At 46.4% G+C, this 27,255-nt stretch overlaps 1 protein-coding gene across 10 annotated transcripts in view; it reads right to left on the bottom strand.

The window, feature by feature from the left end:
* The window catches only part of FRMD4A (FERM domain containing 4A), a 356,355-nt gene that overhangs the window by 109,127 nt on the left and 219,973 nt on the right, over window positions 1–27,255 (bottom strand). For 9 of the 10 annotated variants that reach the window (XM_077783672.2, XM_021531005.3, XM_021531007.4 and 6 more), the window contains one exon: window positions 17,857–17,922. The exons of the other annotated variant lie outside the window; for it this stretch is intronic. In XM_077783672.2, coding sequence (XP_077639798.1) covers window positions 17,857–17,922 — 66 coding nt within the window. The remainder of the gene's footprint in view (window positions 1–17,856; window positions 17,923–27,255) is intronic. 10 annotated transcript variants of the gene reach the window in all.

Genomic DNA, 27,255 nt, shown 5'->3' with positions numbered 1-27,255 from the left:
TAAATAAATAACAGTGCTAGGTTGCATGCATAGGATGAAGTCATCCTGCTCTATTTCACACACAAATTGTGAGTGCAGGGAAATGAATTAAACTTAACAAGATCTACATCCTCATGTGCTGAGACTGGGGAAGGTGAATGCCTGCAGAAGCATAGTGGGTACATGGGCTTTTGTGCATTCATCTTCTCTGTCTGTACTCAGGGATGCAGTCAAATGCACTGGAGTAGATTCTCCATACATGCAGCAATGTTGGATTTCCCTTCCCTAAGGAACTTGGGATTTGAAGCACATTGGTCTTCCTGCATGTTCTCATCAGTTTAATTATCTGTGCAACATTAAGAACATATCACAATGTTGTGAAGCTTCTGGCTTAATATACTCAAATGTAAATCACTCTATGAAAATTCTACTCATCAGACAGTTCTTCCCCTGGGAAGGTCAGGAGAGAGAGGCTGAACTTCACTTGCCAGATGTTGGTTACATTGCTCCTTGCCTGATGGCAAAGCTCAGATGTTATGGGGTGTCAAGTGGTCAGGCTAAGAGAGACAGGGGATAGCTAAGGAAGCTGCTTGAACCTTGAAGTCAAGTAAAAGTGTGATGCATTGTGTAGGTCCAGCTCCCAAGGCACAGGAAATCAGTGCCACCCCACTTCTTGCTTGTATTCTGGCTTCCTGTGCCTGGGTGTGGTCCCCAGGTTCACCAGAGTGGGGACTGGCCCCTGACCTGGCTGGGCCATGGGGCAGGGTCTGATACACCTTGTCCTGTAGGACAGGGGGGCTCTCCACTCTGGCTGAGCACCCAAGAGGAGACTTTGCTTCTTGAGTCAGCAGAAGATGCAAGATATAACCAAGGATTAGATTTGTGATAGACCCATGGTTATTTCAGAGGAAATGGAAAAAAATCAACAACTTTTCATCTGCAGAAGCACAGAACTTTGCCCTGCCTTCAGCATCTGTGCAGTCTTTCCTATTGAGTCTGTACATTCAGGGCTTATATATGAATTCAGCTTCAGTGTGTGTCCCTAAGAAGCAAAATTTCCCATGTCCAGCATGCCTTGGGACACAGCAAGGAATCTGCCTGGATCCTCTGGTCTGGTCCCCTCTGTCAGTCACAGCAGCCACCACATCCAGCACTTGCCCTTGTCAATAGCAGAAGGACAGGGAGAAGAAGCTTCAAGGGGCAGATCAAGGCTCAATGGGCAAACCAGGGGCACAAGCAAGTTCTGGCTCCACTTCTAGATGGATCAACCTGGTGCACATCAGGACAGTCAAGAGCCTAAATGGGTCCTTGCAGTCCCCCCTCCTCACAGCTCTGTTCTAATGCCTTGTAGGCAAGCCCTGATGGTGAATGGGAAGGGGACAAGTATGCTGGGCTTCATTTTCTGACTACAGGCTCACCAATGTCACAGTGCAACCCCCATAAGTATAGGAGGCGGCAAGCAGAAAAATGATTATTGGCCACAACTCAAAAGAAAAGAAAGCAAAACAATACTTGCTCACCATAGGAATTACTGGGAGAATAAGAAAGGCTTATTTCCCCTGATATTTGTAAAAAAAAAGTGCTGGTAATAAACCAGTTCCATTATAAAGGAGGAGGGTGAAATGAATGACTGGATGAGATAGTGAGTGTCTTTTATTAAAAAAAACCCACTAGCAAACAAACAAAAAAAACCACCAAAAAAACAAGCCAAACAAACAAAAACCCCAACCTTTTTTTTTCTGCAAAGAAAGAATAAAGAAATGAGACAGAATGGTTAGGAGAGAATTCAGGCAGCGTAGAAACTGTTAGTGATAAACAGCTACTAAGGAAATAATTGGAAAATGTAAGTGCATACAAATGTGGGTGATGACCCACATACAGGGGCAATACTAGAATTAGCCAATGAATGTAATGAACCATGAAAGGAGAAGCTTGTAGACTGTGGAGAATTGAGGAAATTTTTCTAAGCAGAAGGGATAGAAAGCAAATAAAGGCAGCCTGGCTTTTGAAAAGGAGTGATCCTTGGCCTGTGGATGGGGAAATGTCCAAGTGTACCATGCAGTGGCATAGCACCGTGAGTTGATGGGCACAGGCTGAGCTTCCTTGACAATGCCCAGAAAATGTCTTTCTGGGTCTTACCCAGCCACAGCCTCACTGCAAAGTGAGATGGAAGTGATTAGGCAACTGTATCTCTTCTTGATTTCATTAAACCAGTTGTGGAAGATGGGCAGGAGCAGATCCCACAGTAACAGTGTGGGCAAGGATATCAGAGACCCTGTTCCCAGTAAATGTCATTGAGTGAGAAAGTCATAAGCTGGGCCAGCCTGGAGATCAGTCATGCTGCTGGCAGATGCTGGAAGCACAAACACCTCCAGAAAATGATGCTGGAGGTCTTGATGGCCTCTGGCAGCTGAAGGCATCTCTGCTGACTGGCCAGCAGCCACACTGCCTGTGTGACAGATCTCTCTCATCTCTCTCTCCCTCCTCATATCCTACCAGGTGACCAAACCCCAAACTTGCTCTATGGCAAGGAATAAATGAGTTTATAATTTCTAATGCTGAAGGGCTGCAGTTTTAGAAAGATTTGCACTTCATAAATTGCATTTAATGTGCTTTCTGAAAAACTGAGAAAGGTGAATTTGGGCAGGGAAAAGGTTTTGTCATTCTCTGTGATAAAGCAGGAGAGATGTTTCACTTGTAGTAGGGAATTAGCTTTGACTTGCCAGGGGCACAAGTGCCCCAGTGTCAAAATTCTCCTTTCCTTCACATACCCTTCCACAACTGTGTGGTAGTTTTTATCCCTTGCATTGGGAGCATGCCATGGACTCAGTGGATGTCTGCCTCTGATCAGCATTCAGAGCTTCATTACTTAAATGGTGGGAGCTGGATTTCTATTGGTTTTCCTTTCCATATACCTTAAGCAGTTGTTGACTAAGTGAAAGCTTTGGAAACTGGGTAGCCATTGTCTGAATATATCCCCACAATTTACTTGGACTTTGGTATTAACTGGTATTAATCAGGACCAGTCAGTTAAACTCTGATATGGCATCAGGAAAAAAAGAAGATCTCACTCCATCGTTTTTTCCTCATGTGTCTGGGGCAGCCCTGCAAAAGCATGGGATGGGCTGAGTGCAGCTTAGAAGATCCTTGTAGCACAGGAAACACCTATATGGGATGCTGGTCCCTGTGCCATCAGCTGCTAAGCAGGAATAATACCCTGCACCATTAAATCACAATATAAGATGTCCTTTCCCACCAACGATATAAGCTCCTATTGAATGGAATTCAGTAGGAAAACCTTTATTTCTATACATTCCCCTGCAAAAATTATTCAATAGCAGCTTCTTGGTCACTTCAATGTCTGGACTTCAGCTAGATTTTGGAGGACTATGGAGGAGTATATTTAGAAAGACAATGTTCCATTCCACTTGCCATAAGGATCAGGAATACATTTGCTTGCCTATCTGCTGTCCCAGGAAGTTCTGAAAATGAGACTGCAGTTTGTGCAAGGAAAAAGGTGCCAGAATCTCTTTGAAAAGAAACTCAATGGCAAATATATTTCACCCTGCAGTGTATGAATCCACAGAGGAACTCTTGCTGGTAGGAAAACTTATAAAAAGGAGATGAGAAATCACAGAAAAGGCAAAATTCTCAAACACAGACTTAATCTCACACAGAAAGTGGTTATATGAGAGCAAAGAGATATATTATATCCTTATAGTGTAAACCACTGCTGCTCAGTGGAGATTCATCCATCACTACCAGAAGAGAAGCTGGCCTATGGCTCTTTGCTGGTTTGCCAGAGTTTTATTAAATGCACAAGTATGCCAAATCTGTAATGTCTAATAGTGAATTTGTTTAACAATGAACTCTTTGAAAAAGGAGTCCCAGATGTGTAATTAATAATGAATCAGTGATGTGAAATCTGATCCAAAGCCTACTGAAGCTGATAGACAGACTGTGACTTCAAGGGGTTCTGGATAAGGCTCTCATTAGGCAAAAGGGGAAAAAAAATTAAAAGCTGAGCCAGCTAGCTGATAAAAAAAAAATATTATAGCTTGGATTCTGTGCTAAACAGAGACATACAATAATCTGCACTGCACATAAATCCCTTCTCTGCTGACAGGGGACTCACACATTTCTGTGTCTGAAGCTAAACTTGAAATCTAGGAGATAAAATAAAATAAAAAAAGAGCTGTGAGAGAGAGTTCCAAAAGGAAAACCTCCAGCGGTTTGAAGCACAGCTCATTTCCTCTTGGCATGGACGGGGACATAGCTGTCACATCTGGGGCATCTGGAGGCAGCAGATGCTGCTGCTCCCTGTGTGCCGAGGCCGTGCTCATCCCTGCCCTGCTCCAGCCTGAGCTCCCACCTCTGCTCAGCCCTGCTGGCTCTCCCTCAGCTCCACCAAACAGCACAGGGATTATCAGCCTGGAATTCCTGCCAAGCCCAGCAGAGCGTGGTGGCCAAAGGGGGATGCAGCTTGTCTTCCATCACTGCAGCTTAATTCAGTTTGTCAGGGATGCAGACAGTTTGGGTGAGCCTGATCCCATCAGCACCACCCCAGCATGGCCAGAGTGTGCACTGGGAGATGGGGTTCTGGCAGCCTCTGGTTTTCATTTGCCTTTCAATATGACTGTAATGGGGAGGTGGAGTCGTTTGCTGATGAGCAATTTCATCGTCCCATGTCTTTTAAGGGACACATAAAGTGCACATATTAAGTCATCCCCTTGAGTCAAATATTTTTAAGTACAGTAACACAGTACATTTTTAAGTAATCAAATAATAATTAAAAATAATCGTCTCCCATTTCTGCTGAAGAACGAATGCATCTACATTGAATTTGCTTCTTTAATAGCAAATTGTAACTCAATCTAAATGTAAATTCCTGGAGAATCTGTTATCTAATTCTCATTATTTCCACTTGCTTAATGCAATTAAAAACATCTGTCACTGATCAACTGTCCACACAGTGAAAACAAATAATAATTCATGCTCTCTGCCTCCATAGTGTTTTTCAGGGAATGGACTGCTTTAGAACCAGCTGCTAGAGCCCAAGAGCTAGAGCTGTGCAAAATGCTTGTGACAAGCTCTGAATCACAGCAAATGTGCCTGACCATCAGTGTCTCTGTAGCTCAGTGACATTTGCTGAATAATTTGACAAATTCCCAGATACATATAAAAGTCACCATCCTGCTTTCTAGAAATATTTGGCTCTGGGGTACATGATGTTCTGCCAGGGACAGATCTCACCCCTCATCCCAAGGCCTGGACCCAAAGTGGTGGTGCAGCATGCAGATGCAGCTTTGGTTGCTGAAGGAGCATCAAAAGGCCTGTGAAAGGGACATGAGTGTAGGGAGGAGAGACAATGGAGTTACTGGGGCTTACCCCAGCTGCTGTCTGTTCCAAATTTATCTGCCTGAGACAAGAGTGGAGGGAAACAGCAGAGTAAGAAGCAGTCAGAAATGGGCATCCCATCCAGCACCCATGAGATGAACCAGGTCAGGGGCATGGATGGTGCTTCCTCCTTTTTAAAGCACATTAGTACACATAAACTCTCTGGCTGCTCAAAATACAATAAAAATGAAAAGAGAAGATGAAGTTTAGAAGAACTGAACATCATGAAATAGGCTTGTTCATCCCCTGCCCATTAGAGATGGGGATGAAGAAGGAGTAAAGGCAGAGTCCAAGTGGAAAGGTATGCTAATCAGGCATCTATTGCTGAAATGTCCTCAAAAGAACAAAATTAATCCAAAAACTAGTCTTTCTGGTAATCAAAGCAATTCCACAAGCCAATGCCACAGCAAACAGCCTTTTTGCCTTTGAGCTGCTGAGAAGCCGGAGGCACATCCCATGCAATGGTCTGGCTGCTACATGGGGCCAATGCATGGATGCTGGGATAAAAACAACAAACAATAACCAACAACACAACAAACCAATAAACATCAGAGGGACTGGGGAAACTCGAGCAATGGCCTTGCCCACATCACCATGTGGGTCAGAACAACTCTACACATTAAGTGACCACCCTGGCTTCAAAGTGAGGAGGGAAATTAAGTGAAAATGGCTTGGCTGGCATGGTTTATTTTATTCTTAAAAAGGAAAGATGCAAATCTCTTTAGTTAATTCCTTTCCCAGGAGACAAGCATCATTTAGAGATATTACAAGATCCACTCTGACAAGCTGAAGTCTCTAACACTGTCTGGGCTGCCAAGCCAGGAGGGTCAGGATGAGCTGGAAGTTGTTGGCCTGTTCATGATCTCGTCAGGTCACATTTAGTCACCACTGAACCTCCTGCTCCAACCCCCCTGATTCCTGTAACCACAGGGTAATACACCCAGCAATGAGCCACTGGTACCTCTGCAGCTTGGCAGTTTGATCCCAGTGGCCCAAAATGTACCTGTGCCCGTGGGAGGGTGAGGGGCTGCCTGTAGTACTCAGTCCCTGTTACTCCAGGGGATGAAGAGGATGGTGGCTGCCAAAGGCAGATGTGACAGGGACCAGGCTGCTGCCTGCTTGTACAGGAGGGCACAGGAGGCACTTGTTCTGCTAATGGGGATGCCAAAGACTGGCAGCACAGAGGAGGGGAGACTCCTCACCAACACAGAGATAAGTTACTGAACCAAAATCTGTACTATTAACCAATTTTTCCAAAGATACAAGGCTTCCAGAGCTGGCATGTTTTGTTGGCTTTACCTCCAAGCATCTGGTTTGACCTGCTACCAAGATAGCTTCTAAGTTGGAACAGAGACTGAAGCTTCCTCCCAAGGCAGACTTGGAATTGTGCTTCTTCCTCCCCAGATATGGGCAGTTTCCCAGCAAAGGTAATAACAGGAGAGTTTTCGTTCAAACATAATTGTAATGAGCCATGTCCGAGTGCAGAGAGATGGGAAAGTAAAAGATATCCTATCTGTATTAACAACCTCTCATCCAAAAGGATTGCCTCCTTGGGAGAGGTTGGGACAGAAATGAAAGGGGAGAATGGTTACATCTTGTTGCTCATGATGAGCCAATGCAGGTTTTTTAAAGCATGACCCAATTATAAGCCAAGAGCCATCTTCTCTGTCCTGAAAATTAGGAAAGCTGATGGTTTTTCTGATGATATCCAGTATTATGGCTGACACAAGTGCCACAGGCAGCCTTTCTGTGCTGGCAGTGACTGCCTCACTGCTCCTCCAGGCACCCAACTCACGGCTGTGCTGCTGTCCTGTGCTACTGCAGCCCTGGGGGAGGAGGGGAACTCGGGGAAATAATCCACCAAAGAGAGAGACAAATCCATTTTGACTTGCCAGAGCCCAAAGCCTCCCCATAAGTAGGCACTTCTCCAAAATAAAGACAGAAAGGACCAACAAGCCACACACTGGGGATACTGCAAAGGTTGGAGATTTGCTCTATCACTTGAGGATGGCATTTTGCATCATTTCCAGAGAGAATGGTCCGAAAAAACACACTCCTGGACAAAAGCAGAGGGAATAGATCAGGACTGTAGAGGGAGAGGTGGGGTAAGCAAGGCTGGGGAACACTCAGGTCTCTCTCAGGAAGGGCAGCATGGTCTCCTTGCATGCCTGTGCTGCCCATTCCAAGCCTCCTGCCCCCTCTGTGTGGTTGGAGGTGTCTCCTTTCCCTCCTGTGCCACAGGCAGTGGGCTGAACCAGCCCCAGCAGCCTTTGCTGGTAGCACTGTGGTGCCAGACCCTGCTCCTCTTTGCTTTGCTCAGTGTCATTGCCAGAGTGATGCTCAAACCTGTGTCTGTGTAAGCACACCTGAGCTGCTCTAGGCCACCTGGTCTGAATCCATTGCTGCAGGCAAACTGTTCCCACCTGACACCATGCAGCCATGGCCAGCTGCTGCTCTGGGATCCCTGCAGCAAGGGAAAGGAAAAGGAAATAATTTCCCTGTGAGACAGGTAAGACCCTTTCTGCTCATTATGTGCAATGCCCCTGAGCCCAGGAGCCTCACTGTGGCCAAAGCTCTCAGTGTCATGCTGAAGGAATTGCCTTTTGGTTGAAAGTTGAGATCTTTTGTCTAAGTTGTGTCCACTGAGGCTGAAAAGGAAAAGGAATAGAAAACAATTTTCTGTAAGCTGAGTAATGCAGCTTAGACAATCAAGCTGCTCACCCATTCACTGTCACCCTAGTATTTATACTGCAAAGCCTGATAGCAGCTTGGGGAAATGTTCCACACTGAAATGCTAGCTCCAATTGGAAATGCACCTTTTTTACCTTTGCACGAAAGCAAATCTGCTATGCTGCCTCGTTCATCATTTCTCCTGAGCTACACTCCTCTAGATTGTTCAATATCTCTTGGAATCATCTCTGGTACATCTATTATTATTTTTCAAAATTGCTTGCTCAGACCATGCTATAAAAATAATTTTCTATTTCCACTATCTTCCAGGTGGCAGCTTCTATCCTGTGCCACATTTAGCACTTTCTCACCTGAATTTACTACTTGAGTTTCTTGTCCAGCCAGAAGGACACGAAAGGAGGAGCTGGAGCCAGAACAGGACTGATACAACCACACACAACCACCCACAGTGTGAACAGCTATGAGAGAGCTGATTGCAGAGTCTTTCTGCAGTTGAGGAGAGAAAGGGGCATTTCAGATGATCACTTTTAGGATGAGCTCAGCTGAGCCCTACAAGTGTCCTCCTCCCTCCACCACCTCTAAAAGCATGGCTCAGGCACAGACACCCACACTGTTTGTGCCTTAAGTTAGAGCAGGTGAATCTCACCACTGCCTGCTGTGGAACACATCAGACAAGCCAGGGCTGGAGGTGAGAGATGGGATGTGGCACCAGCACAAGGGCTACTCCACCATGAAGGAACAGCAGCAGAGAGTAGGAAAGGCCTTTGAATTTCAGCCTCACAGTCCTGCTGCTAAACCTATTTTACTTCCACTGTTGAGCTTGTTGGTGCCTCACAGCTGAGCAGATCCTGCAGTTGCTCCTGGGTGAGGGAAGGAAGGCTGGGTGACACTGTTCCCCGTGGCTGGAGCAGCATCTCATGGAATACAATAGCATGTTTCACAGCCACTGTTGGACACTGGCAGGTTGGTCCAGGCTGAACAAAAGCTCCACTGAAACCACAGAGCAGTTGAGCCTGAAACAATAGCGAATTTCTGAATTTCTCCCGAGTAACTGTGAGTGAGATGTTTTCTCTGTAACAGACCTATTAGATGCTGGATGTCCCATTCCTGTATTGGTATATGTGGCAAGAGGTCAGCAGGACAATTTAAATTGCTGATGCTCTGCAAAGCTTCAGGAGTTACCTCACAGGAAAGGAAATAGCTTTCTTCCTTCACCAGATGTTTTAGTGAGATTTTCATCAGCTCCTCCCCTGCCCCCCACAATTTTGACAAGTTCCAGGTGTGCTCAAAATTAAGGCTTTTTGACAAATTTTAGCAGAAGAACTGCAAAAAATACTGAATATCTTCGCCCTCTTTTAGCCAGCTGTAAAGAACATTCAGCTCTCAGCATATGCAGTATGAATAAACATGTGTCTTCAGCTTATCTCTCTCCTGACAGCCCACGGATAGCTCCCCAGCCTGTATTAGTTTAAATGCAATTTATTCTGCAAGACTGATAATAGGGGTATTGATTACGCAGGCCTTTGGAAATCACACCCTCATTTCACTCTGTGGAGGGCAATGATTGCCATTCCCAGCTCATTTTCTTAGGAGCTGTAAGTACTTTGCTGTGGGATCTTTCTCCTGAGGTTCCTCGTGGGGCTCAGTGACAGGGGTCCTAGGGCATAGGGGGGAAACAGCTCTCAGTGTTCTGCAGCCTTCAGGCAGCTCAGAATGAGGGGAATGTACCAGGGAAGCATCCCCTCCTCCAAATAACTTCTTCAAGACACAGAAGTACCTCTGCTCTCAGCAAGGTCACTCCTGAGCCAGCACATTCTCGGGGACACTTTGCTCCCAGCTCCCACATTGTCCTCTGCCTCCACCTGTCCCAGCTTCTGCTGATGCTCCTCCTGCCTATGCTGAGGAACAAATCTGAACTATCCCTGCTGGGTTTCATTAATTTCCAGTCCAGCCTTTCCCAGTCACAGCTTTGCTTTCTCTAGAGCTGCTTGACCAGATTGACCTTCGGCTCAGATCCCCTTGGAGGCTCTCCATGTTCCCTGTCTCTTTGGGTTCGTGGCTGATCCCTGCCTGCAGCTGTGCACCCTACTTGACCTCTTAAAATCCTGCTCCCTGTGACCCTCACTGATGTGCACGACCTGCCAGCTTGCTCTGCACAGCCTGCCTTGCTGGAATGCTCTCCTCTGGCAGCTCCATCCCTTGAGCACCACCTGTAGCACAGGGGTTGTGTCCATTCTCTGGGCAGCCTGGACCATGCAGCACACCTGGGAGCTGCTGAGCCTGGACCAGCACTACTCTGCTGTTCTGAAAGGAGCCAAGCCAAGGTGCAGAGCAGAGGCTCTTCACCCCTAAATCTAAGCCAGGCTCAGGATTTCCCTCTGAGATGCTAATTCTGCTTCTTGTCCTAAATCGTTTCAGTTCTGCCCTCATAATCAAGGGCAACCTTGAGATTACCTGCTTTGCCACCTTCACCCTGCCTGAGATCCCTCTGGCTCTTAAGCTGAACTCCCCAGCTATGCACATCAAATTTCTTTATTTTCTGCCCCCGTTCTCTTTTATTTCCATTTTACAGCAAACACTGTCCTCTTCAGGCTTAACTTCTGTGGAATTCTGTGTTTTCTAGAGCCTAAGCTGAGAACTCAACCCCCAAGATACAGCCCTCCAGTCTGACACCAGAAGTTCTGCAAGCCATGGACGGCAGTGGTGGATGCTTTTTGAGAGAATTAGAAGCTCTGCAGAGTGATTCAACACAGCCTTGGAGGCTGGAAGGATGGATTTGGGAGCACACCTGACTCTCCTGTTCCAGTTTTCATTTATCTATTTACCTGGTCTAAGATAACACCTAGGTATTTACAGCAACGGTGTCTGCAGGAGGTGTGCTGGCTGGGAATGCTCCCAGCACCAATGTTCCCAGCACCACATTCACCTTGGAGCAATGCCAAATGTATATTTTTTTTTTGTAAACAGACAACTTTTCAGCAGAAGAGCTCTTAGCTCATTATTCACTGGTTGCTCAGTGGGAGCACAGACATGAATTGCCAGTCTGGGGTCCCACCTCCCTTTTGGTCCAGCAATCTCTCCTCCATCTCTCCCCATCCCATGGTGATCAAGCCCAGCCATATATTTACAGTTTGCAGCTGTGCTCAAAATGGTCAGAAGTTTCAAACAGAAACCTGGGAGGCACACAAAGGCCAGGAAAAGTCCTTCCTGTCAAGATAGTGGCTTCACACTCCTCATCTGCCCTGGGCCACAGGCTGTGAAGCGGTAATTCTGTGCTTTGTCCCAGTGATATAAATCCCACTTCAGAAACTGCTTGGCAGGATCTTTCTGAGTTGTTCCAAAGCTTTGGACTGCCATAATTTTTAATGCCAAAGATGTAAAAACATCCCATCTGCCATTTTGCAAATACTTGCTGGACTGGACTACAGTCTCACTCTTGCTGTAGTAAATCAGGATTTGTTTCTGAAAGTAACCACAGTCCTAACACCGCAATTTGGGAAAATAGTCTTCTTTCTAAAAGGCATATTTGAGCCCACTTCAGCTCAAACTCATTTGAAATTATGATTCAATTTCAATGTTCTCACATTTTCTCATTGTGAAGGACTAGATCCTGCCAGAGTTCTAGTATAAAAGTCCATTCAAGTTCAGCCTGGTCTCCAGTTGTTTGTCTGCCCTACAGAAAACATGTTTTTTTTTATTTTGGAGAGGAGCAACACTCCACCCTATAGCTTTCAGAGCCACTCAGAGGACGGTTATCAAGTCACTTCTTGTATGAAGTCAAAGGAACATTTTTCAGTTGCTTCACAGCAGGCATGGAGAGGCTGGGTGGGAAGAGGGGATGCAGGGATCTCTCCTCAGGCACTCACCAAAGGCACCATCGAGCTCTCCATGCCCAGCAGGATATGCCCTATAGACAACTCCAAGAATAGATTCACTGGGCAGCTCCTGCAAGGGAGGGCAGTGGGGCTGGCAGGGCAGTACTCACCCCTGTGCTCGCTCCCAGCCCAGCACTGCCACTGCCTTCCACAGGGATGGTTAAAAACGCCTTTGGAGCAGAGCCTGGTGCTCTGCAGGGACTGGAGCTGCCTGTCCTGCATGGCAAGAACAGCTACTGGCACCCAAACATCTCCATTTACGGTCAGGGCTGCACAGCTGCATTTCTGAATCAGCCCTGGATGGAGCTGATGTTTCCAAAAGGATCCCCAGTTTTGGCAGTGAAGCAGGGCTGGACCCCATTCTTCTGCAATTATTGTGTCTTCCCTGGGGAGACTGAGGCCATCCTGGGGCTTGAGGCTTGTTTATCCCACACTGAGGGTGGGATATATTGCTGGTCCTCATGCAAAACTTGTATCCAAAGTATCAGCTTCTCCTGATGTAGGCAGGTGCCAGCCTCAGCACCACCTAAAGGGGAACCTTGGCAGTTTTCCCACTGTGCCAAGCCAGGTAACCACCCTGCTCACTGGCATACAGAAGTGAGGAAGTAAGAAAACGTTGGTAAAACCCCATGGGGGTTGCAATTTCTTGATCACAAACAGTACTGAAAATACTGCAAAAACTATAACAGATTCCTGGGAGGAGAGCAGACTGTTTTATTTCTCCCTCTAGCCATAATTAATGGAGCTATTGCTCTCAAAAGGTGCCATTGCTTCCACCTCAGGCTGGTGCCAGCGAGGCTGATTCCAGAGGAGTGAGGGGCACCGGCGTGCTCCACACTGAGCATCTGCACTGGGACAGCCACGCTGGTGACATGGTGACAGCCATCCCTGTGGCAGTGAGTCAGCAGCCCACAGGGCACTTTGCCAGCCTGGTGCTGGCTCACAGCTCCAGAGTCTCCCAGTCTGGCTTGGAGGCGGCTCCTGGGGATGGGATGCTGCACCACAGCAGGCACACTGCAAACAAACCCTGGGCTCCTGAAAGTCTCCTCACTCACTTGATCAAAGCAGAGCTGGTTTCGAGCAAGGCAAAAAGGGATGTTCAGTGCATCCTGTTCATTTTGGTGGTGCACGTACAGGTGTACTGCTGACGTGCTTCTGGAGGCACTTACGTGGCAGCTGGGAGACAGAAATGCTGCAAGAAGAGTTACTCAAGAAGTGTCAACATGGACATACAGGTGGGTTAATCACCAAAATACCTACAGGTTGTGCTGACCTCCCTGTCTCTCCCTGGCTTAGTGCTTCTTGGGAAGAAGGTTAGAAACAAATTGCCCTGTTATTTCCTACAATCAAATTGCAGAGCTTTCAGGCCCCACAGACAGCTCTGCTACGTGCCTCAGATGAGCTCCATTTCTGCAATAGCTCCTCCAGAGAGAAAGAATTAGGAGGCTTAACACTTCTGGATGACAGTTGCCTGAGCTGCTGTCAGATAAGAGGCACTTCCAACCAGTGCAGGAGCCAGGATCAAGCCAGGCTGCCTGATTCAGCCATCCCAGAAAAGAAAGCCATGTTTATAAAACCCACATGAAAAGGAATGAATTGCCAGTTGCGCAAAAGTCTTTAAATAAAGCAACACAAACCTTTCATGTGCAGCAGGCAAATGATACATGGTCACTGGAAATAATATAACTGATAGGGAGGCTGCGAGTGGGAAATGGAGAAAATCCATTTTCCAGAAATATGAAAATAGACTTGCTTGATGAAAAAGATTAGCTGGATAAAGCCAAACACTTAAAAAAACCCCAAAACTGTCCTAGAAACTAAACATGCATCAAAGAGAAATGGGAAAAAAAGCCCCAGACTGTAAGATCCAAGGAGCCAAACTCTACTCCTGCTCAGAAAGAAAAAACTGTCAAAAAACCATGCTGTATAAACTTGCCACAAACCCCAGATCTTCAACAGGCATTTATCAAATGAAACACACACCAAATGCAACTCTTCTGCCTAATCCCAAGTCAAACAGCCTTTGAGTTTCAGACCCTCAAGAAGAGATTTCCATATGATCCTCCTCTGTCTCTGTTTATGATTAGCCCTTCTAAATTTCAGCATTTATCTGACAAAACACTGGGGAGGGTTTTCTTTTATCCACAAAGCCCGTGTTTCTGCTTTTCCTTAGCTGCTGCTGCACCAGCACCACCCTGCAGCTGCCTGACTTGGGAGGACAAGACTTCAGCCAAGACCCTTTGTTTGAGTAAAGCCAGGATCTCTTTCCTGATGATGGTAACCCCAAGCCCTTGCATTATGTGCCAACACTGAAGCAAGCCAGCATTCACAGAAGGAGTTATAAATGCTCCCTCGGAGCCAAAATCTCACTTTTGGGGTATGGTAATGCAAATTAAACCTATGTGCCTGGTGGGTCCAGCTGGCAATAGCTGTGTGGCCTGTCAGAGGGGTTTTTGCAGTTTTGGGAGGGAATTTGTGGTGTTGAAACATTTCAATCTGGCCTGGCAGAGCTGTCACACTGAGCCACTGCTGATTCCTGTGAGCAGAAGCGCCAGTTCCATTCCCTGTCCTCCTGCAGCCTGGCCCTCATTACCCACCAATTGATATGTTTCAAATGATATATTCATGAACCCCCTAGTCTGATCACAGCTAATTCACAGACAAAAAGGGAGCACATTTGCTTAATACACTGCTTTTTGCAAACACCCTGATTGTTCCCAGATGCATCTGGTTTTGCCCAGCAGCACTTCAGGCAGGATAGGAAATAATTTCAGCTCCCTAGAGTCACTGGCCAAAGCTGTTTCAAGATGCTCCAGGAGCTCTCTGCATCCCTTTGAGGAAGCTGTATCCAGCCCTCTCCTTCAATCAGACCCAGCTCCTTCTGCTGTTTATTTTTACTACACCAAAGAGGAGTACCCCAAAGATGAACAGCGGGCTGGAGAGTCTCTCCCATGAAGAAAAGAGGAGAGAGCTGGAGTTGTTTATCCCGGAAAAGAGAAGGCTCCAGGGAGACCCCACTTCAGTACCTTAAAGGAATACTTCCAGTACTTAAAGGAGTCTTATTAAAAAGAGGGAGAGTTACTTTTGCCATGGGCAGATAGAGATGGGAAAAGGGGGCACTGTTTTAAACTAAAAAAAAAAGGAGGGATACAGATGAGGTGTTAGGAAGAAATTCTTTACTCAGTTCTAGTGAAAGGTGGCCCTGCCCATGGCAGGGGGAGTGAAGCTAGATGGTCTTTAAGATTCCTTCCAACCCAAACCTTTCTGTAATTCTGTGATTTTATGAAAATACAGCAGCAGGATCCCCAAACCCTTCTCCAGGAAGAGCACCTGATATCACACACACAAGCAATGAAAGGTGATGTAAAGCCAGATCCAGGTTAGGATGTTATTTTGATCTCACCCATGGAGAGAAATCAAATTTACTGATTACTAGTGCTCTTTCCTAAACTCTCATAGGACTGGAAAAGCTTCCAAAAAAGCTTGAAGTTAGTGTAACGGAGGAAATTTCACATGAGAATTTAAGAGACTGACTCCTGAGCAATTCAAACCAATTCAAGTCTAGATCTTGAGGCCCAACAAAGTTGTAGAGGAACCTCTTTCATAATAAAACCCAGCAAACCAGCCCTCTGTTCCAGCCCATGGCAAGACACCCACAGAAAAATACAGCTTTGAAGTGACAGCCAGAAGCTTGGGCTTGGATGAACACTTTATTTACAGCTTCTAGTTCAATTCAGCTACAGGATAAGGTAACTAATAAAAACAACGGTGCTCAGAACTTACAAAACAATTTTTATCTGAAATCTCATGATAAGATACAAACAATATGGGTTAGCTGGTGAGATTTCCCCTAGCAAAGTGCATGTTGCTCCCAGAGGGAGCTCAGTCCACTGGGACAAAGAGCTGCTCATCTTGGTAATCTCAGCCCACTCCTGCTGGTGGCTTTGCCTGTGCTTTATGCTTTATCAGTAGGCAGGCAAAACAAAGTGTTGTGTCCATGTCTGCAAAGAGTATCAATACTGGAGACATACTCAAGTCCAAAGCATCCACTTTCCTCTTCATCTGCTCCACCTAAAAGTGACTTCACCCTGACTAGAAGCTACCTAACAGCATTGTCATGAAGCCAGAAAAGCATCTGAGATGCCTCAGTGGACATTCCTGTACAAATGGGGGCACAGGAGAACTCAGAGATCTCAGTACTGCATGCAACAGAGGTTACTGCTTTTTCTGGGCATGAATTTTTCATCATCACCCTCCCCACTTCCCCCATTCACACATTACTTGAAAACAGCAAAACGATTTGTTGTACTAATAAAATTCAACCATGGGTCACTTGCAAACTAGTTAGTGTGATTTACAGAGCAATTTGCTTCCTATATTGATTACAAGGAATTCCACTGAAGGTGTGATCAAACACTTAGAAAAACATAACATCACGTGACACCATTTCTGCTCCCTTGGAAGTGGACACATCTTCCCACACCAGCCTCCTTGGCTGTCATCTTCCTGTGGTTTTTTAGTGTCATTGATCAAACCCCAAATAAGTAGGCTGGCCAGGGCAGCTCACATAGATTTCCTGCAGTATATTTTAAGCTGTGATTATTAATATACTGAGCAGTGCTTTAGCAGAGCTATTCTCCAATAGTCCATTTTAATTTTTAATTGAACTAAGAAAAATGAGAAAAGGCATTTAGATTAAATAGGAAGCCAAGTGCTGTGTCCTTGTGATGAAGGTGACTAAACTTCCCCCCAGCCAGCTGCAAAGCATCAGAGAACCTGGTGCAGCCTATGCAGAGACCATTGGTATGGTGTTTTGTTTTAATTATTCATCCTGATTTTACTGTTCTCGTTGTACCACTGGCCTGACTCATGGTTATCCAGGCACTCTCTGAACATGCTGTGTGTCAGGGGCAGCTGAGGGATTTCACCTCCTTGATGACTGTGTGCTTAAAAAACATTACCCATTAACAGTTTTGTAATGGCATTTTTAAGCAACTTTCCAGACCGCGAGGCTGAACGTGCTTCCGGCGATTCAAGTCCCCTTCAGCCATCCCCGTTCAGGTTTGCTGGTGCTGGGCAGGATCCTGCCCCCCCTTCCATCTTATCAGCTGTAGCCAGGGCATTTGGGTGCTATGGGAAGTTTCATTTCCTGTTGCTTTGGCTGCCTGTGGCTGCCTGTGGAAGCCTTTGTAAAAGGAAAGACATTCTTCTAATTCTTGCTGTTAACCCATTGGGAATCTCTGAGACAGGAGCCAAAATTGTCAGGAAAGTGTAGGATGCTACAGCTTTCACCAGCCAATCCTTACAAAGCCACCCCCAGACTCATTGTTTCTAGTCTTCCTTCTTTTTTTCAAAAGCAAAACATAAGGCAGATGGAACGTGGACCTATTTTAATACATATCTGTGTTTGACACATGAACCTACAAGAAATCCCTGCCTGTGGCATGACCACCACAGCATCTTCTGCTGCCAACCACATTCCCAGTGTAGGTGGGAGCATGGGCACAATCCCTTCTGGTGTGGAGCCCAGCAATTTAGGATGCCAAGCAGAGAAGCTGGAGGTATTTTAAGCAGATGCAATGCATTTCTAATAGCTAAGCAGTGCCTCAAAAACATAGTTAAGAGATATAATAACAGTGTCAAAAATGACCAGAGGTACTTTTCTATCTCATTGGCAGGGACTGGGACAGCTTTGGCACAGAATAAAGTAAAAATATGTCTTGAATTAGGCCTTCCCACAGATATGCCTTTGCAGAGCCTTCCCAGGCAGCACTACTGCAGCTTCCCTGAGCTCTGCAGGCAATCACAGCATGAAGCTGCTGAGAAAACCAGCCGAAAACCCTTTACTCTCCCCACCCTGGTGAAAACCCACGGCTGTAGCAAGCTATCAAAGGATGAAATGTGCAGTTCCTACCTGAACAAGGAGCTCCAGCTTCCTGTCATCAAGGAGGTGCACCTGGCATCTGCGACCCTCTGTCATCTGCAAGGGAGAAAGGAACGTGTGTCAGAGTGCCTGGAGTCACAGCTTAGCACGTGGCTGCTGGCTTCCCCCAGCACAAGTGGGAGCCTTTCATTCGATGCAGTCCTCTTGGTTTGTGTTTATTTATTTCTTTTTTAAATTAATCCCCCTTCTTTTGGCACCAGGGTAAAGAGAAGTCTGGAAGGAGAAAAACAAAAGCCACCCTGACAGCTGTCATGGAGCGGTGTCTGGTGCCCGCTCGGATGCAGCTGCCAGGAGGGTGTTCCAGTGTGTTCAGTGAGTACAGTGGGTGGTTTGCAGCACAGGGGCCCTGATGTTTTATATGGAAGCCTCCAGCTCTGCAGCTGGCTTGGCTGGCAGAGGAGACATCCAGACAAATCTCTCCAAGCCCCTCAACAGCCCTGATCCAGCCATGGCACAGGTACTGTGGAGCCAGGCTCCTCCCTGGGCCGTGCAGATGCTGCTCCCTGGAGTGGCACCAGGTGTTTGTTTAGCCCTGAATCCTGAAATGGGCTCATCCTATTGGAGTATCCTATTTAAGATGTTCCACAGGAACCACTTGTGACATCACTTTACTGGTCCAAAAATGTTTCCACACCAGCAGTTTATTACAACAGTTAACAAATAATATCAATAAAACTATTATGTGTACAAGGCTTATATGAGATTTCCAAGGTCCATAGATTGGGGTCCTAAAAAATAAATGAGCTGTGGTCTGAGGGAGCTCCTCTAGAGTGCATCAGGCCCTCTCTTGCTTAGAGCACTGTGAGTGAGGAGCAACTTCGCTTTGCAGAGTTACAGATCCCAGCTCAGTCCCACAAAGCCCTTCAGAGACAGGCACAATCCCACTATCTGTTAATGGGATATGGGCAGCCTTAAGCCTCTTTGCCTCTTGGAAATCCCTTTCTCAGCACGACTTAGGCAGCACACAAGCAGCCCCCCAGTGTGGGCTCACCCTACAGCACTCACGCACACGTGGACCCACGTTGGCACAGACCCAGCACAGCCCCCCAGGGACCCACCACCTGCTGCCAAGGCACCTTCCTGTGCTTTGCATAGATCCCTAGCTCAATTTAATAATATTGCTTGCCCTGGTGAGTCCTAAAGTATCACCAGAAGGGAGGAGAGAGTCCACAGGATACTGGCAGCGGGGGTCACAGATTGCTGGAGAATGAATGCTGCAGCATCCTGGGCATTCCTGCCCTCTATCACCTCTTCCCACCAGTGCCAGCTGAGCTGAACCCCTGACACAAAGCTGCCTTGCAGAGAGTGGGAAGTGTGCTTGGGGGGTTAACTGAGGACAGCTCAGCTTCTGCTTCAGCTCTGTGGGTTAAAAATCAGCTGCTCCTGTGGCTGATGGGGCAGGGTGTGCTGGCATCCAGGAGGCAGTGGTGGATGCTATGCTCCACCATCAGCTTTGCCCATTCAAGAATCCAGGCATTGTATGGCCATTGCCACAGATTCTGCAACCTCAGCCATCTCCAGCAGCATCACCCTCATCCTGCTATCTCTCAGCCTCTTCTAGGTGCTTTTGTCCTCCCTCTTGACAGACCTGTCCCACATCCATCTCTCCCTTTCCTGGTACCAGACTGAAGTGAGTCTTACCCAGCCCCTTCCACAAAACAAAGATTCAAGTATTCCAACAATTCTGTTGAATCTTAAGCTGGCCATTGAAGATGCATAGTTTATGATGATAAAACTCCAGCCAAAATGAGCTTTTCTCTTCAACTCACCCACAGTTTACAATTCTGGAAGGCACAATCCCATGTGATTCATGCAGAATTTACCCCTTTTTGTTATTCACATCAACCTGCCTCTGAGTATCCTGCACACCAAATAACATCACCTTCTCTTCTTCCATCAGCACAACTGGAGCTCTGGCATTTCAGCCAAAGCAAAGTCTTGTAAAACAAGGCTTCTCATAAATGTCAACCAGTTACCGCCATGGCAATAAATTGTCTTACGAGAATTTCCTCCAGTAAGAAATGTTATGTGAAATATGGCTTCTCCTAAGGTGTATTACTTGGTGAGCGAGATTTTTCACTATTAAGCAGCTTTCAGCTCAGTTGTAAAACTATGCCAGAGGCTCAAAAAGGGCTTTGCAATGGTTTCTCCTGTTTAGAAGAGTAGCGTGGGTCATGTTCACACAGGCATGGGGAACCTCAAGTTTTCTTCACTGGGTTTCCCCAGCTGTTGGGGAGAATAAATATGATTGCCTGGCAAAAGATTTACAATAGTACAGCCAGAATGAAAACAATCCCCACTACGGGTTGGACAATGCCCTTACCTAGAGATAGGTCCAAAGGTCAAATAGACTGTTCTATCTCACCCCCCACAATGTATGGTTCATCCCACACCTGTAACCCTCCCCTGAAGCATCAGGTATCTGTGACCCCATTGGCCCAAGTCTTGTTCCAGCCCACCTTGAAGCCCCCTGATAAGGAGTCCCTGAGGAGCCAGATGCTCTCTTAGAACTTCCCCTCTCTTGGAACTCCCCTTCTATTGGAACTTCCACCCTCTCCTGGAGCATCCTCTTGACTCCCTCTACCCCCTGTCTCTCCGTCCCCTATTCCCTCAAGCCTTGCCATGTGCTGTGTCTGGCAGCTCCAAGCAAGACCTTTCACCATCCCTAATAAATTCTAAGAGCAGCCTTCAGAGATCTCTTGTCTCCATTCATCCAAACCATCCTGGAGCACAGTATCCCCACACCCAGCAGATAAAACTCTGGGTGCCTGAGCTGTGCTTTGGCATCTCCCTCATCCTTTTACTGTAACATAACCACTCCATCTCAAAGATGGGGAATATGCACTGATATTCCAGCTTTAATATGAGTTTACCCAAGGCAAGAGATAAAGCAGTGAGTTCACTGTGGCGATGGCAGGGATGGAACACAGTCCTGCTTTCGTGTGTTATGCTCCATTGGCTATAACAAAGTTGAAACATGAATAAAAGAAGGTGAAAGGGGGAAGAGGGAACAGTTTCTGAGATGTCTGACTTTGTGCTGTGCTGTTCCAGCAGTGTTTGCTTCCCATGCAGAGCCTCTTTAGCTCTCCATGCTTTTCCAGCCGGGAGTTTCATAACCCTTCAGTGCTTTCACTGCTAAAAGAAATCCCAAATGCAAACAGCTGGGAACATGAATAAATATCTGAATAAAGCAAAGCTCTGAAATGCAGCACATGATGGTTGACTAATTGAAAGGCCTTTCATGAACATCCCTTGAAGCTCAGCAGGTCCACAGGTTGGAGATCTGCTACAGCATTTCTTTCCTCCAGCCATGGGCCTTTTCATTTGCCTTAGAAATGAGCAATGCTTTCCAAAAGAAAAGAAAAGAAGGTAGAAACAGGCTTCCTACTTGATATAAGCTAAAATATGATGGTCCTGCCTTCCCCCCTTTCTGCTTTATCATTCCACCAGGTGTCTGAAGCTCACATGATGTGCTTCTTTGCATTGTTGGATCAATACAAACTCTGCCAGCTCGTCAGAGCAAGAAACGGGAGCATTTCAAAGCACAGCGAGAAGGTCCTGATTTAGCACAGTCTGCCTGGGTAAAAGATGCTGCCTCTGACACTGTGCAAATTGGCTGCTCTGCACTGTCTGCTGCACTGCTGTGCATGGGGCGTTGCTGGCTCCTGCAAAACCAGTCAGGGAATGCTCTCTGCTTCCCTGTGCAACCAGAGAAGGGAAATCAACACCAAAGCCCTATGGATGGGAGCAGGAGGTCACCAAAATGTGCTGAGAGTAGCAGAGTTTGGATGCAGGGTGGGAGGGAGACCACAGGACTGAATTGAGGTTCTCCTTTCCCAAGGTTCTTACCCAAAGAAGGATGGGGAGAAGTAAGCTAAGGGGAATTTGAACTAAGAGGCACCAAGGCATAGCTTTTCCTTCACCTTGATAAAGCAAAATCCCAGCAAAGGGATGAGAAACAATGGTTGAGCAGACTTCCTGACTGAAGAGCAGGACACTGGATGTGACAGGGGGAGTTCAATCCTGATCAAGTCCTGGTTTTCACAGTGAGCTCAGTGAGATTTCCTGTACCAACACAGTCCTCCACTCTCCTTCTGGAGGGCAAGATCCCTCTTCCCTAACTCCAGAAATTGAAAAGCCAAGTTCAGCCTAACAGTTGAGATGCCCTTGATGCTCAAAGCAGAGAGAACACTCAAACATTTCAAGTGAGGTGAGACAGTTCCTAGTTGAGTTCCATGGCTATCCCTGCTGCTCACTCAGCTGCAGCTCTGCCCGGATGCTGTATCCACACCAATCCCTCAGATTTCCAAAGCTTCTCAAGACATGTGAAGAGGTGGGACTGTGTTACACACTCCTGAGTGCTAACAGCTCACCCATATGGCAGTGAGCTGCACGCACTGGGTGTGAATATGGGCCATGTGCATCTCATGGACCAGACTTAACACGAGCTCAGATGGAAATTTTGCGCCAAAATGCAGAACACATTTTTTCCCCGCCCAAAACAGCTCAGTAACTCACTTTTTTTTTCTGAAAATCTGCCACTTCTTTTAGTGCCTGCACATGCATGCACATGACCCCACCAAAAGCTTGAAGAAATGCACATGAGCGCTTTCAAAAAACTCTGTCATTTATATATATGAGTGTGTAAGGACTAGGGATAATATATCTTCAATACCCAAACACACACTGCTTTTAAGGCACATGAAGACCTGAAGCAATGTGTTTGTGTGGCTGAGGAGCTGGAGTAGTCTTCAGGAGGGCTGATTGTACACAGGGCATGCATTCTTTCTCTGCTCCTTGCCTTCTCCACCTTGAGGACTGCATAACTGACCTTTGCAAAACATTTTAAGGTCCATCAGTGACAGCAAGTCCTTACATACACGTTTGTTTACTCTAATACAGAGACACTACAGAAAGGAAATATGTCTTGTGGTTACTCATGGGATCTTCTGAGTTGCAGCTTTTTTTCTCAGGGAAAGGACATTTTAGTTACCTTTATCACAAGACTTTAAATCTCCTTTGGAGGCTTCTACCCAAATATTTACACAACGGGTTTCCTAGGGAAGGCAGGCTGGCGGTTGTTTTGCTTTGTGCCATGAAGCACTCTGATGATTGCCCTCCTCTCTATTCATCTTCACTGTAACTCAAACATTGTCTCGGAGAATCCTATAAACTGTCTGTGACACAGCCCCAAAACCTACATAACGCTCAGCTAATCCCTGTACACGCAACACTCTGTCACTAAATTATCACTAAATTATCACAACTGCCCACAGAACTGCTCCATCCAACACAAACAGCCGAGGCGATGGGAGGAAACTGCTCCAAAGAGAACCTTTCCCTTTCAAAATGAAAAACACCCTCCTGGTGAAAGTGCTGTCACACTAAATAACTCAAAAGCACCAAATGCAAATGCTATTTACAATGTCAGTTCTATAAATATCCGTGGCACGTTTCATTAGCCGGTGACTGCAGGAATAAAGAAGAATACAGCATTTTCTTCCTTGAATCACATCAGAAATTATAATTGGAGGCAGAATCTTTCCTAAACGCTCACTGCCTGTACGGGAGGCAATTACTGTGCTGAATCCACAAAAATCTGTGTCACTCTGTCCACTGTTTGGACAGAGCTGCTGAAAGGAGATAGGGAGAGATGACAGCCCACTGATTACAGTAAACTCTTAGATTAAACATCCTGCTCCCACTTGACCACTTCTTACTGACTTCTCATCCTGGCAACTCCTAAGCTTGTTGAGAGAGAGAGGGAGGAAAACCAGTGTGTTTTTGACATCTGCACAGCTCTGTGCATGTGGCAGCACTTCACTTTGCTGAACTGGGGCCAGTCTGGCAAGCAGCTGCCTGTCACACTGACCAGCACTGCCTCTTCACGTGCCTGCGTCCATCTGCTGTCTCCTGTCCTACACTCACACTTCAAGACCTTGGAGGAATGGAGTATCTTTATTTTTATGCCATGTGTTTGCAGAACATCCTCCCCATTGCTGGTCTGCATCTGCACCTAATAAATGTTACTGATGGCTGCGATGAGGATGGCTGTGAGACAGTGTGCAAAGAGCTGAGCCACGGGGCTGAGCCTTGATGGGGACCTGGGAGAGGGGACATGAGGAGGAGCACTGGCTGGGCTCTGCCCCTGGGGGGTCTCGCTTGTTTTTGCAGTCATAGAATCACAGAACCATTAAGGTTGGAATGACTTCCAATACACCAAGCCCAGCCTTCAATCAAACAGCATCATAACCACTAAACCATATAGTGAAGTGACACACCTACTCCTTTTTCAAACTCTTCTGGGGGTGGTGTCTCCACTTCCCTGGAAAGCCTGTTCCAATGCTTAAATCTGGTCCTTTAGGGTCCTCAATGGGAAAGATACCTAATGAGCAGGAGGAAGATAACTGCTGCTGCAAATCTGGTTCACCTGTCCCAGCCGTGGGACTTGCCCACTGCCCTGCACTGGTGAGCACATCACCATGGTCTGAAGCACTGCTTATGCCAGCTCCTGGTCCAAGCCCAAATCCCTCACACATACTCACTTCTCAGCTCTTCCTTTTCACTAAAATGGGCAATATCTGAGGCACCCATGCCTCAGTGGCTTGAAGCTCTGAGGATGTGAGACAGTCAGGAGAAACTGTTGTTTCTCCATACAGTCCTCATTTTCACTATTTATTTCCACAAGTCTTTCTTAGATAAATGATGAATAGTAGTTTGTGTTATTGTTTTTTTCAAGAGGCAGAAAAATTATTTTAATTTGACCCATTACTCCTGGCTTGTGAGCAGAGGTCCATGTAGTCTGTCCTGCCTGCCAAGGTCAGCAATGCAGTTCAGAACATGAGCTGAGCTTTCTGAAATAAGCAGTACAGAATCACAGAATGGTTTGGGTTGGAGGGGACCTTAAAGACCATCTAGTTCTAACCCTTGTGCCACAGGAAGGAATGCCACCCACTAGATCAGGTTGCTCAGAGCCCCATCTGACCTGGCCTTGAACACTTCCAAGAATTGGGTATGAAGAAATAGGAACCCACTAGACACTTTTGTGTGCCCATTAGACACTTTTTCATTAAAATTTGTTCATGCAATTATTTCTTATGGGAAAGGATATTTGTTACTCTGGAGCAGGAGAGGTTAGCTGTAAGCCAGTTGTTTTTTTCCCCTGAGAAGGGTATTCCAACTCTATTCTCAAGCATTTGTCACCTTCTAGCATTACTTTAGTAAGAAAACCAAGATGTTGCATATTCAAATAAACTGAAACAACCTTTTAAGTATTCCATTTCAAGGGAACTTGGTGGCAAGTGGAGCTTTGAAGCTGAGAAGGAAGGCAACAGAAATATGCTGTAGAAATGGACGATGGTGATATGAAGAGAAGTAGCCAATGGCTGATGCATAACCAGACTTCACGTTCTAAAGCAGTGTGGATTTCCCTGTCACAGAAGTGCTCTGAGGCTCTGAAATGCACGCACAGTCCATAGCTGGATTGACTGGCCAGAAAACAGAAGCTGATAATGATGCAGCACCTCCCACAGGTTTGATAGCACCAGAGGAATGTATCGTGTGAGAGACCTTTGGCTTTCCCCACGAGCTTCTTTATCTCACTCCTTGAAAAATTAATGTCCTTTCCAATGGATTCGTGAATGGAGGCAAAATTGTCAAAACCATGGTTACAGATACAGCTCTTAAAATCCTCTCCCATCCCGCATGAAGGGAGTGCTGCTTGGCATTACCCATTGCATGGGGGATCTGCACAGGGACGTGTTTCAGAGGGGTTGCATCAAGTGATGCAACGATTTCTGCAAGTGCTCATTTGTCAGGAGAGAGGGGAACAACTTCAGCTGTTGGAAAGCAAGAGTCCTCCTGGAGAAGGGAGGTGGGACAGTGTCACCCTGTCGGAAGCACCGCTCGAACGGATGGCGCGACCCAGCCATTGTGTGGATGCCAACACAGAGCGATGGGACAGAAATTAAGGCAAGCTGCAGGCTGAGTGACCTGGTGACTTCCCTGTTTTGTCTTAGGAGCTGACAAAAGAATTCCTGGCCTGCCCAGGGACTCCTTGCTTCCTCCACACAGTGCCTCCCAGCCTTGCTTGGGCTCGGCATCACCCAGAGACATCTGCACAGGTTATTTTTCATGCTCCTCCTAAACAGCACTCAGCAAAAATGCTCTGATTCAGCAAAGCCCATAGCTGTGTCCATAAATCCCCTTTATTTCAGTGTGACATAAGCAAGTGTTTAAGTGGCTTACTGTATCAGGGCTGAAATGAAAAACCGTCTCCTACGGTCCTTAAGTCCATTTACAACATCAAGCAATAACTCTCAGGTGAACTTTAAAGCCGGGAATGCCGCGTCTTAACCTCAAAACACTTGGTGCTTGAGCCATGTAGTCAGAATGAAATCTAATTTCAACACCACGTTTTAAACTGAGCAGGGCATTACCCAGCAGATGCCTAAATTACTGCTCTGAGCGTGGCCAGCCCCGACGGCCTGATTTCAGTTATATCCTGAGATAAGAAAGTCTTTTCCTGGACAGACCGGCTTCCTCACTAGAATGGAGGCTGTGCTGGTTTAGGTCACGTATTGTTTTCTTTCTTGAAAATAATACAGATCTAAATCTGTTCAAATACAAAAGGAAGCAGAAATTCTTGCACCCTCCCTGCCCTCTGATGTTGAGGCAGGAGGAGAGGGCATTCCCAATGCAGACTTTTTATTATGTTTGACTCCTTCACCCCTGTAACTCTTTCCCTTCCCTTTCTTGGCCAAGGAAATAAACCATTTGCCAGTATAAAAATATACCAGCTTCCAAGAATTATCCCCATTATTTACAAGGCAGGAGTGGGGAGTGTAGGAGTTTTGATATGGTTGGTCAGAGCATCCTCTGAGCTCTGGAGCTGAGGCTGACCACAGGAAGGTTACAAAATCTTCAGTTTTATTTATTATTTTTAGTCTAGAGTATTCAATAGTCACAGATGTCTTAAACCTTACAGATTTGAAACACCTTTTGCACACAGCAGAAGTGTATTTTGATAAACCTTGACTCAGCTGGTCAGTTGTGTAGGTGGTTCAACATGGTCACCTGCTTCAGAGCCAGCATTTTTAGGTCAAGAACATGCCAGAGCTGTTAAAACTTTGCCTCTAGTTGGGATCTTGTAGCTGTCTCCTCCATTTTTACTTGGGAAGCCCATGTTGCTCCTTCCTACAGCCTTCTGCACGTGCAGCAAGCTGGCTGCACCCAGCAATGGGTAAGGAAATAAATAATAAATTATAGTGCAAAAGAGGCAGCCCAGCTGCTCCTCCTCCCACCAGCTTGGGGCTCTTCCCTGCTGGCAGCACTGTCAGGCAGATGAATTTTGAATGAGTCAGGGGATGG

Source organism: Lonchura striata, chromosome 1A, assembly GCF_050655825.1.
Source record: "Lonchura striata isolate lonStrDom1 chromosome 1A, ASM5065582v1, whole genome shotgun sequence".
Classification (NCBI taxonomy): Eukaryota; Metazoa; Chordata; class Aves; order Passeriformes; family Estrildidae; genus Lonchura; species Lonchura striata.
Note: the sequence above shows the minus strand (reverse complement) of the source record. Positions and strands in the feature narration are given on the sequence as shown.